This window comes from Folsomia candida, unplaced genomic scaffold (genome assembly GCF_002217175.1).
Source record: "Folsomia candida strain VU population unplaced genomic scaffold, ASM221717v1 Fcan01_Sc102, whole genome shotgun sequence".
NCBI classification, from domain to species: domain Eukaryota; kingdom Metazoa; phylum Arthropoda; class Collembola; order Entomobryomorpha; family Isotomidae; genus Folsomia; species Folsomia candida.
Window position 1 is genome coordinate 5,717 of NW_019091294.1, and position 11,288 is coordinate 17,004.

The 11,288-nt window shown below is 37.6% G+C and overlaps 1 protein-coding gene and 1 long non-coding RNA gene across 2 annotated transcripts; both read right to left on the minus strand.

Moving 5' to 3' along the window:
• Positions 1 to 5,151: 5,151 nt before the first annotated feature.
• LOC110862953 lies at positions 5,152 to 8,844 on the minus strand. The gene is made up of 11 exons (XM_022112163.2): positions 8,806 to 8,844; positions 8,557 to 8,692; positions 8,334 to 8,478; positions 8,110 to 8,268; positions 7,356 to 8,049; positions 6,662 to 7,282; positions 6,421 to 6,569; positions 6,292 to 6,348; positions 5,988 to 6,212; positions 5,645 to 5,924; positions 5,152 to 5,572 (listed from the first exon to the last, which is right to left on the minus strand). The coding sequence occupies exons 2-11, from the start codon at positions 8,662 to 8,664 to the stop codon at positions 5,299 to 5,301; spliced, it is 2,712 nt and encodes a 903-aa protein (XP_021967855.1). The 5' UTR covers positions 8,665 to 8,692; positions 8,806 to 8,844; the 3' UTR covers positions 5,152 to 5,298.
• A 710-nt stretch (positions 8,845 to 9,554) lies between these two features.
• LOC110862954 lies at positions 9,555 to 9,999 on the minus strand. The gene is made up of 3 exons (XR_002549236.2): positions 9,962 to 9,999; positions 9,789 to 9,867; positions 9,555 to 9,690 (listed from the first exon to the last, which is right to left on the minus strand). It is a non-coding gene; the product is annotated as an uncharacterized LOC110862954 (long non-coding RNA).
• Between the last annotated feature and the right edge of the window lie 1,289 nt (positions 10,000 to 11,288).

Sequence of the window (11,288 nt, forward strand, 5' to 3'; positions counted from 1 at the left end):
CAGAAAAAGATTGATTCCGTCGTATTTCATTCTGATGACATGTTCAGTCTTTTACCAGCGTTATTGCTGATATTGAATTTATTTGCGATGCTTTAAACGGAATAAGAGATATAAAGAGCATCCACTAAGGTTTTTGACTGACGCAATAAAATGCTCAGAACTTTTTACACAGTTAATGCAATTTCAAAAAAGTTGCATATGTTTACTACCAAAGGGTTTGGATTGCCATACAGTTCAAATTTTAATGATTCAATTCCGCTGTCTGCTACAGATTGCATTTTCTTCTTCCGATTTCGCGTCAAATTCCTACCATCGACTGCACCTACTTTCAACCTGATTTTCTTCAATCTGTTCTTAAATTTTCTGAAGGTGTGTACCGTTTCTGAAAGCTTAGAATGTTTGGACATAGTCAGCGCTCAGAACTTCTCAATTGGTCGCAGTTGAGGAAAATTTGGTGGGTTTCCATTTTTTGCCACAAATTCAATTTTTTCAGATGTCGGCACTGAGTGACCTTTTTGGCGTCATGGGACCTTGCGAGGTCAGGCCAAAACAAAACTTTATTTTTTTATGATCTTTGATAATAAACGATTCCAATCCACCTTTAATGCATGATTTAAGATAAACCCCCTGATTTACAGCACCCTCTAAAATGACGGGATCGGAAACATGACCAATGCTAGACATGCATTGCCAAATTCTTCATTTTTTTGGGAATTGGTCTTTCTTTTGGACTTTGTCTTCATATTTTACTTCACAGGGGTTGGAACTATGGAAAAAATGCCTTCCTGGAAGATTTGAAGGGTCATCTCTGACGTGGGGCTCATCGTCCATGATGACCACTTTTCCTCTAATTTTCTTCAATAATTTCTTGCACAACGCATGAATCCTTTCCTGTTGTGTTGGTTTGTAATTTTGTGCTGGTGTTTTTGCCCTTGCTATAATCCCTAGTTTATGGACTTTGATTTTGCTCAAATAGCTTTTTGAAATCTTGACCATCCTTGTCGTGCCAGCCGTTGCCGTTGATGAATGATTTTGTTAAATTTTTTTTATCCGATTTTTGACTTTTGTCGTCGCTAGCTTTGCAGGCCGACCAGTGGGGACTTTGAATTTGAGTTCATTGGATTCCTCGTACTTTTTTATGTAAGAATTGACATTTGAATGAGCAATACCTTCTTGCTAGAAAAAGTGCCAAGTGATTTTAGAATCATAGTTTGTTCGATTTTTGCGAAACACAATCACTCTTTTTTTCAACTCTTGCCTTTCAACCCAAGTTTTTCTAGTCTTAGCCATGACTCAATAATTGGTGACATATATCAATGGAAAGCTTATAACTTGGTCTATTAAAAAATAATTTTTTCGAAATTTAATTTCGCTGTGTTCCCGCCTAGCGCGCCTTTTACGGGGCAGTCAAAAACCTTAGTGGATGCTCTTTATATATATATAATCGACGTAAATACGACTTTATTTGTTGGATGTCGGCATAATCGTGCCCGTTTACGAATTCCTTGTGGAATCAGATCACAAGAGGATAATTACTTTAGTATTTACTGCTTTGAGCAGAATTTCGTCGTATGTGATTAAATTAACTAAACTGTCCTCCTCAGCAAAGTTAATTCAATCGCAGTCGAATTGATGCAGATTTCAGTATTCTGTGTCTATTGACAAGTCCACGGGCAAATTTTGTGTGTGTATCCTTCCAGACTAATTGATTGTTGAAAGATTCATCAAAGAATTTAATTTGAGGAATTAGCTGCCTCTCTTTCTTTGAGTGGAACAAAAGCCAAAGTGCTTCCGGGTATCGGAAAGTTGTCCTCTGTGTGTCCTCGCAGGAAAGTCGGAAAAGAACAATGTGCTCGTATTCACATGAGTGAAGGCACAGATGGAAATTTGGTTCTCATTTGAATTCTCTGTGCATGACAAAGTCCTTCGTCTGCTTAGGAAATGTTTACTTTGGGTAATTAAAGTAATCAAAATGTTTACCTTGTGAAAGAATCACAAGGATGACAAAATATGTGTGTACAAAAATAGGCCTTGGGGTGCATTTTCCTCGGGATGCTACTGTTTTGAGGGATTTGTGCGCCTTTGTGACATCGGTGTAATCCGACCTCTCGAAATTTATCCTTTGCATAAAAATAAATATAGGATAAGAATGTCACAAACTGTATAAACAAAGATGAAACGCTAAATATGATGAGATTTTTGAGACAAAAGTACTCTTCATTTGCATGAAAACTTTGGTTTAATTCGGAATAGGGTGTGGAAATGGGTATAAGAGTTTGCATCTCTGTATTGTTGTATGTACGTGAGGGTTAAAAATTGCATAATGTCCTCGAAAACTATGTACTGTGTGTACATATACATATGTAAATGTACATTGAACCACAGCTGGAGACCGGATTGTCGTACTTTCATGGTTGGTGGTTTGTCAGAAATCTTCAAAAGAAGTTCAATGCCGTAGTTTCGAAAAGTACCGTAGAGATTGATGTAGAATCTCTTTGAAGATATAAAAATGACAAGTGAAGCGGTATTATAGATATTAGATTCAAGTGATGAGTAGCATTTTTTATAATTGATCCACATGAGCTTGGATTTCCACTCATTACAACAACGAAAGAAAAAAATGTTACACATTCTTCAGTGGAAGTTTTAAGATTTGAACTTGTTGTAAAGCATTTCCCATGTACCTTAAAATGCTAAATTGTATTTTAACGTTGATAAAAAAGTTTGAGATTTAAAGTTTGTCCGATGGTACAAAATATAAAAGAAACCCAAAAAAGGAAAGCTTAGATGAGACTAAGAAGTGCGATAAAAAGTATTTAATAAATTTCTTCTCCAGTGAAGGACATAGAATTTTAAAATTTCCAGCATCAGCGCACCCATTTCATTTTACTCTAATATCTGTACATAAGCAGCATGTATGCATTTATGTACATATAATTAAAAGTAGACCATGTTAGGCTACACCTGTATATCATGTATCAACCTTCAGTATATTTGTAAGCATTCATAATTTTTTAGTGACAAGAAAAATTCACAAATGATTTTAATACTTCTCTCTGAGTTATATTTCAAATTTGATAGTTATTGTATATTTGTATATACGTGGTAGTGGATGAAATGGGGCGCTGATGCTGGAAATATTAAAATTCTGTGCCCTTCACTGGAGAAGAAATTTATTAAATACTTTTTATCGCACTTCTTAGTCTCATCTAAGCTTTCCTTTTTTGGGTTTCTTTTATTTATTAGTTTTTGTTCGTATTGAAGAGTAATTTATGTGACCACCAACTAATGACCTTTAAGAGACCCCAAGCATCACCTAGATACTAAATGGGTTCTGGATTGAGAAGTCGCTGGGTCGACCTTAGCAACTCAACTTTGGGCGGTGGTGGGAGTGGTTACATTTCACCACCATCAAAACTTTCTCACTTTTAAACCGATTTTGTCTATTTTAATTTTGTATTTTTATAGAAAATGTGTATCAACTTTTTATCCGTGTACTTTTTTCATGCATGCCTTAAATTTTTTTAAATCTCCAAAAACACACTATTGGTTGGGTTTTTATTGAATATCTCATAAACCGTTGGATGCTTCAGGCGGCCAAATCAGGGCTCTGCTCGATGTAGCCATAATTAACTCTGGCCAAAATTTCATTAAAATCGGTTGGAAACTGACGGAGATCTGAAAAAATTAAGCTTTTCAAACCTGTAGTGAATGCTTGCTTAGATGATTTTTTTTCCATATAGTAACTATGGCCTCATCTAAGAAAAATGAGTGTTGAATTGTCCAGGGATTTTAAAAATAAAATTGTCTAATGAAATTAGTTTCGCAGTAACAAGAGAATCCAATCATGCCATTTAGTTGCCACCTTGACGTTCCCACAAAGAATGCTGAGAACAGTGCAACTGCTACTTTTTAACGTCCTGTAAAGTTCTTACGTAATCCAGCAGGCCTTTTAACTTCTCGTTCATAATTAATTTGGTGAAAATTGGTCAGATAAGTGCTTTCCCAAATTTTACAGTTTCCAGTTGCAACTTTTTTAATTTGATGAACGTAAGCGTTTTTGAGATGTTAAAAAATTAAGAAGCTCAAAATGCCTCAGATATTTTAATGTACTTATTAATTCATCAGCAGGGTTTACGTCGATAATTTTTTACCAACATTCACCATGTACATATATGTATATTTCTTATAGTTAGAGAGATCCCGAAGAGAACATAGACAGAGAAAGTAATTATAATCAGTAATCAGTATAATAGATATAATCAGTCATTTCTAGAAACTTGGTGAACCATTTGACTTTCTCTTTCTTACTGACTACAACCAAATGGGTTTTAGTAATTAACAAAATTGCTCATCAGAGTTCCCCAAAATCGTATCAAAAAGTTTACATAATCGCATTAACAATGTCTTGATTCTGCCTTTTAAATAGTGATCACTCTCATAAGAAAATTGTAACGAACTTGACCTCCCGCAGTTTTGTTTTAATAGTTTGAAAGTAAAAATAATTAGGTTAATTTGTCCCCAATTTTATAGAGTGGATAGCCTGTTCTCTTTATTTTAGGGAAAATGGTCCCAGAAAACCTGAATGAACAATGTTATGATGTAATTATTCCTAAATTTCTTCGTCTTGATTATTTTAAGGTCTTCGTGATAGCTGCTTAAAAACAATTAATCACTAATTAAACTTTCGTATTTATTTAGTGTAATGGACAAAATTTCATCTTGGACACTTAAATGACTTATTTTAAAGGAAATTAAAATGTACAAACGAATAGTCGTGTCCCGCCGGATATGGTTTTATTACTCTTTCAAAGATGAAATGAAAGTATTTTGTGCAAATTTCCGGCTTTCAAGATTAAAGATGATTGCTTTTTGCAAATTGCATTTTCAAAATTTCTTGAGAGTCAATTCCTTGAAGGATAGATTCTATTTATATACATAAGTGCTTCCAGACAATTAGTTGGTCTAAGGAATCCTAAAAAAATTTACGATATGAGATCATACATAACTATATTGTGAACCTTGGTTTTATTTATGCTGTATACATACATTGAAAGTTTGATAGGCACCAATATAAATAAGTATGCATACCATATACATATTTATGTAAAATAATTTGCATGTAAATGATATACGGCTAGTCACTGAATATATTTTTTTAACCAGAACAATATATTCTGAAGGGGAGTCCTTGTCTCGCTCCGATTTATTAAGCTGTTAAAAATTTAGACAAGTTTTTTGGGTAGTTAAATTGGTACAAGTAATAATACATGATGCTGTTGTTGTCGGCAGATTAATTTAACTGCTGGGGCAAACGCTTCCGACACCAGCGCAACTTCCTTCGCGGACAATGTAGGCTTTGGTCATGTCAGTTGGTTGCAAATTCTTGCAGGTCGTGGCTGGACCAGTGAAGTCATTCTTTTGGCATCCGTCAAAGTTGCCGCAAAGACCACACTGTTGGGCTCGGAAACGGCTTCCGATCGTGACCGTTGTGTAATGACCGGTGTATCGGATGGCAAGTCCCAATGGTCTGGACAAGAGGAACACATTGTTGTCATCGTGCTTGTAGATCCTAAAAGTAGTCAAATTTACATAGGAATTAGTTGGCGTCTTGTCAAAAGAACTTAATAAGTAGTCTGCTTACTTGAAGATCTTGGTATCTCCTTCGGGGAAAATGAGCTTGTCGGAAAGGGATTGAGATTTTCCGTCAACAATGACATTGTTCATGTCGTTGAGTTCAACCTTGTGCTCACCAGCCATAATCTTAAGGCCAAGCTTGTCATTGGAGATTTTCTTTCCAAGAACGACGAATCGTGGCTTATCAGAGCAGTCTCCAGAGACGAGGGTGTAGCATTCGGAGAGATCGGCAAAGTAGGTAGCGTTGTCGTAAGTTTGGACGGCGTGAGGAGTAACATCACAATAACCTATAATTATGAATAGTTAGTAATTTGTGTGCAAAACTATGGACAGTATGCATGTTGACTTACCGTAAACTCCCAATTCGAAAGCCTTATACATCAATCCAGAGAATCGGGAGTGAACTGGGCGCTTAAGTGGTCCTGGGAGGAAGTTGAGGTCGACCCCGTGGAAATGTTCAGACTCGCCACCAGATCCGTGCCAGTGGATGTCAGCCTCTGGATTCTCATCATCCATGGTCACATCAAGCTTGAGTTCGCCTTGAAGGTGTCCGTCAGCAGAAACTCCATGATCACCTTCAAATTAAAAATAATAACTTAATTAATTTGCAGGCTTTACATAAGTTAATGCGAAATTAAAGACTAAACAACTAACCATGAGCGGCATGACCATCGACAGTGTCAGAGGGAACCCAGTATGGCATAAGGGCAGCTAAAATATGTTCAAAAAATTAGCATTCACATAAAGAAATCAGTTCTGATAAAAGTATTATGGCAAACTAACCAGCAACAAGTGCTCCAGGGTACTTCCATCGGTTTCTTGCTTCTGGGTCAACCTTGTAGTTGATGGTGACGTTGGATTCACGAAGGTTGGTCTGTTTGTAAGCCGCCCACAGGCAGGGTTCAGTGGCTGGGGTAAGGTCTCCAGGGTACCTATCAAAATAGGACACAAAATCTCAGTTTCACACATACAATTATTTGGTAATTATGTGCAATATATTGGCAATAATGTGGTTTGTGCGTACTTGGGGGAGCTCTTTTGATCACGGCATTGCTTGTATGGCCAGGCGTCACTTTGAGCTTCATCCTTTTGAGCTTGAGAACGGTGAGCTTTTTTGGTGATCTTGATTCCAGCAGAGTTTGCGGGGCAGCTAGCATCCTTGGAAGAAATGTCCTTGGACCAGGCGACATTAATGGTTCGCTCGTAGGTTGGTTCATTCTCGCCATTGTAGTCAAAGAAATCGGAAACCTTGGCTTGAGTAGCGGCGATGTCAATGCAAACGACTCCACCCTTGTTGAGGGCATCATCCTTGGCAGCCAACTTGGTCTTGACTTCAATCTTCTCCAAACCAGTCTTAACTAGGGTAAGGGTCATGTCGAGGGATCGGGTCTTGGGGGTGGTTCCCGTGTACGTGAAGGTAAGGGAGGACTTTGCCATAAGCTTGTTTCCGAGCTTGTCCTTGGGATCTTCCTCATATTTGACCTTAGCTTGACCTTCAACCTTGTCGAAGACGGATGTGGCAGATAGATCTTTATGATACCAAAATTTCATTCCACATGTCTCTGTAGTTGGGGACAAAAATAAACTGGACATCATGTATCTAGTTCCTACACGTAAAAGTGTAAGTGATTGTCCAGCTCGGCCGCTATATGGTTTATTAGAAATTAATATATGACGCAATTTAAGTTTGCATATAAAATCAATAGACAGAACCTTACCCAAGATTCTTGAACTCGGGTCCATAAAATTTCCTCAACTGTCGAAGAACATGAATCCTGGAATGCACCTTCTCGCAGTCGAAATACTTGCCACCAATGTTAACTCCTTCCAAAGCTTTGTATTTGTATCCTGATCCTAATCTCCTTTCCTCACGGAATTTCTCCCCCTTGGAAATGACTTCCATTCCCTTGCACAATGGACAACTTTCATGAAGAAGGTCGACAATTTTGTTGTCATTCATTGTAGCCGGGGTATCAGAGTGAATCGAAGTGACTGCAGTTGCATGAACTTGAGCCATAATTGGATCATCTTCAGTAGGAGCAGAAATAGCAAAGTTGATGGATTGTTGCTTGACATCAAGCCCGAATGTGATCTTGCGTGGGATACGGATCCTTAAGGTTCTCAAGGCCTCAACGGAATGTGCAGTACCGAAGGGTGCCATGTGATTATTGACTGAGCTGATTCCATGAACATTTAGACCAAGATGAACTTCGTAGCTGCGATTCATTGTTGTTCCCGATTTGTCGGATTTAACCTTAGCGTGAAGTTTGGCCATAGTGGAAACCCCAGAAATAGTTGAAACTGGAATGCCAAGCTCATTTGGTTGTTCGGTCATGACCCCACCGAGTAGAATCATCTTGGAGAATTCCTTATCGTAAGCAGCATTACTGAGTTCTCCAAGTTTCTTCATTACTTCAAAGGAAAATCCATTAGCAGTATGTAACATAGAAAAAACTTATAATTAACAATTACATTGTGGGATTGTGGTAATAGTTTTCTCATCAGCAGCGTGATAAGCGACAAATCGATCGTGAAGCATTACACAAATTTCAATTCGGAGTGGATCAGCTTGACGTTCTTGAACCCCAATTTTATTAAAAATATCCTTGATTTCATCAAAATCAATGACACCTGCAGTCACATTTATTTTAAATTAACCGATTGGATTGGAAATTAAAAATTAAATGCAATTTCACCAGTGATCATGGACATGATTCGCGAGGAAATGGATTTCCCGAGGCCTTCCAATCGAACAAAGATAGAGAGATACTTGGAAGCGTAACCTCCTGCTGAACTCTTGACTCCGAAATATACCGTTTGTGGAAGAATGCTATGCCCACTCTGATATTAAAACCGATAAGTATTATAATATTTTAATCCTTCAAGGCTCATTTCAAGGGTTGACTTATGTCTCCTTACCTTCTGGACATTCAGAGTAGTGAGATGGGCGAAATGGTACTGCGGGTCGTAGTAGTCGCTAATGTAGATGCCAGAATGTTTGCTTTTCGTTTCAGTACGTCCCATCATGCTCAAGGCAGTTTTAGCCCAAGATGAACTACCAAATTAATGTCAAAAAGTATTTCATATATGTATTTAGAAAGTTAATAGATTAATGTAATACCAGATAATATCGGACTATTTTTTCAAAACTAAATAAATTGAACGTACCGGAGCTTCAAACATTGGTCGGTCGTTCCAGAAAGGCTTTTTTAATAGGGTTATAACAAAGTTCTTCACTTCAGGGTCCCTCTCTGTCCACATATAGATTCCAATTTGTTGGAAAGTGTTCTCCTCAGGGTATGATACTAGGGTCCATAGAATAGCAAGATTTCTAGTTTCAGAATCTTCTTGTCTGTTGAAAAATATGGGGAGGATGTTCTTCCTGAAAACGAGAGGATCTTTCTTAAGAAGCGGAGTAATTCCAGAGATAGCCATAGTACGAATTGACCGTTCTTGTTTGTTGTCAACAGCTATCGGTAGTAATTTCTCTGCCGCTTTGAAATGGTTCACATTACGGAGAGCCAGAATCGCTTGTGTCTTTACATCAAAACTAGATCCAGCTATAAATTTCAAGCAAGTTGTCAGTACATGATTTTTAAAGTTAGTCAATATAACGAGAGAAAATCTGTAATGAGACGTACAGTCAAGATTGTCGGACCAATATTTACCCACTTATCCAAAAGTCCTGTCCTTTACAATTTGTTTTCCTACAAGCACGCCCCAGTAGGGAAGCAAAAGAAAATTCTATAATACGTGAGTTGTATTTAGTATTTTCAGGTTTAATTAGTCCCTCGAGCTCCTTTATAAGATTTTCTGTTGGATTGCGGATGTAGTGCGCCATGGGGAATGTTACGAGTGAGGAAGATACTGTCGGATGTGCTAGCAGCAATGTCACGAAGAACAAGGGCAGCGGGCCAGTTCCGGAAATAGCAAGTGCGTCCAAGAACATTTTTTCCTCTGTAGCATCTCCTCCTTTCACCTTGTTGTCGTAAGTATCCTTGATATGTTGGTAGTTCAAAGCCGAGACAAAAGGCAGGAGAGAGAATGGGCTTACTAAAAGGATGAACATAAATGAAAAATTATAAACGTAAAAAATTAAAGCTGAAATTCCAATTTAATTTCATTTGAACTTCTAAGCTAATATTTAACACCTTTGTGGAATTCCTTGACGTCCTTGTAGAGCTCTGCAGTGTCGAAACTATTGTGCATCTTTTTGATATTTGTAAGGAGCTATTTGACACATTAAATATTGAAAAATTATACTAGATACAATTTACTAAGAAATGCCGTATTTCATATGATACACAATTAAATCGTATCTTACTTGATCTGCAGCCTTAGTTTGTCGCAGAATCAAGATCAAGACCTTTGTGATGGAAAAAGAAGGGACTGGATTGCCGAGATCCTCATCTTCCTTGACATCATTTTCAAATACGCTTTCAAATCGTTGAAAGTTTTGGGATTGGATGGGGGTGGAACGGATCCAGAGTTGGACTTTTCAAGTTCATCTTCATAATAGTGAATGAAGATTGCTGTGTCCATCTGCACCAAAAATCATGTAGGCGACGGATGATCCAACATGAATGTTTTTTGCGACCAAGTTTCCCTCCTGAATTTCCAAGTCATAGACTGAGAACGAGGTTGAGTTCAAAACATCCTGAAAAAAATATTATTAGCGGTTGGCGACATCAACTTATGATTAATAATGGAAACAATATTTTAAAATATACCCTTGAGTAAACCTCTGGACAATACTTGATAGTCATGCCAGGTTTACGGAATCGGCGAGGAGGATCTTCACATTGTGCGTGGGACCAAATTTACGAACTTGGGCATTGTTTCGAAGTACACGGTTGTCATCTTCCCTGGTATGATGACATAATCCGTTTTGCATCGACCTAAAATTCCACTCTACATATTTATGTAGATTCAAAAAAAAACATTTAGAAAATTAGGAATGCAGCGAAACAAATTGTTTTGTATGAACAAGAGTCTCACCTCCTCAGTGACGAAGCTATTAGATTTCTTGATATCAATTTTACCAAGGTCAAGTTGAAGGGAGGAGGCAATACCTCTCTTGATGTTTTGGCCCATTCATCAGAATTTTTGTCAAGGACGATTCCCTTAGCCTGCAGCAAACCCAGGATTAAATAAGTAACAAAAACCATAGGATATGATAAATTAGCTATATAAAGAAATATACCACGCCTGTATTAATTGTACAGAGAAAGGTTCAGACAAAGGATTCAACTGGTTGTACGCCTTCATCGCGAACTTCGGATAGTTTGGAGAATCAAACTGGCCATTGTGGGTTCCGAACGTAATGTCATCCAATTTGACATTAATGTCATTTCCGTTGGAAGAGATATGTATATCCCACTAATGTTAAATGTGCTAGAACTCTTGACATAGTCATCAGATCCAACTAGGGACAAGATTGTAAAACCGTAAATGAATTCCTTTCCTGGCGTGAAGAGGTTGGTACCGACATCTCGTTTGACAAACGCCGAGCTGCTTAGCACCAAAGCTGCGAAAATTACTAATTATTTTTGAACATAATTTTTTGAAACCAATTAAATTTCTTGAAACGGAGGTCAGTTTTGAATACTATTATGAAACTGTCTATATCTATCCTTACCAAAGAGAAGAAG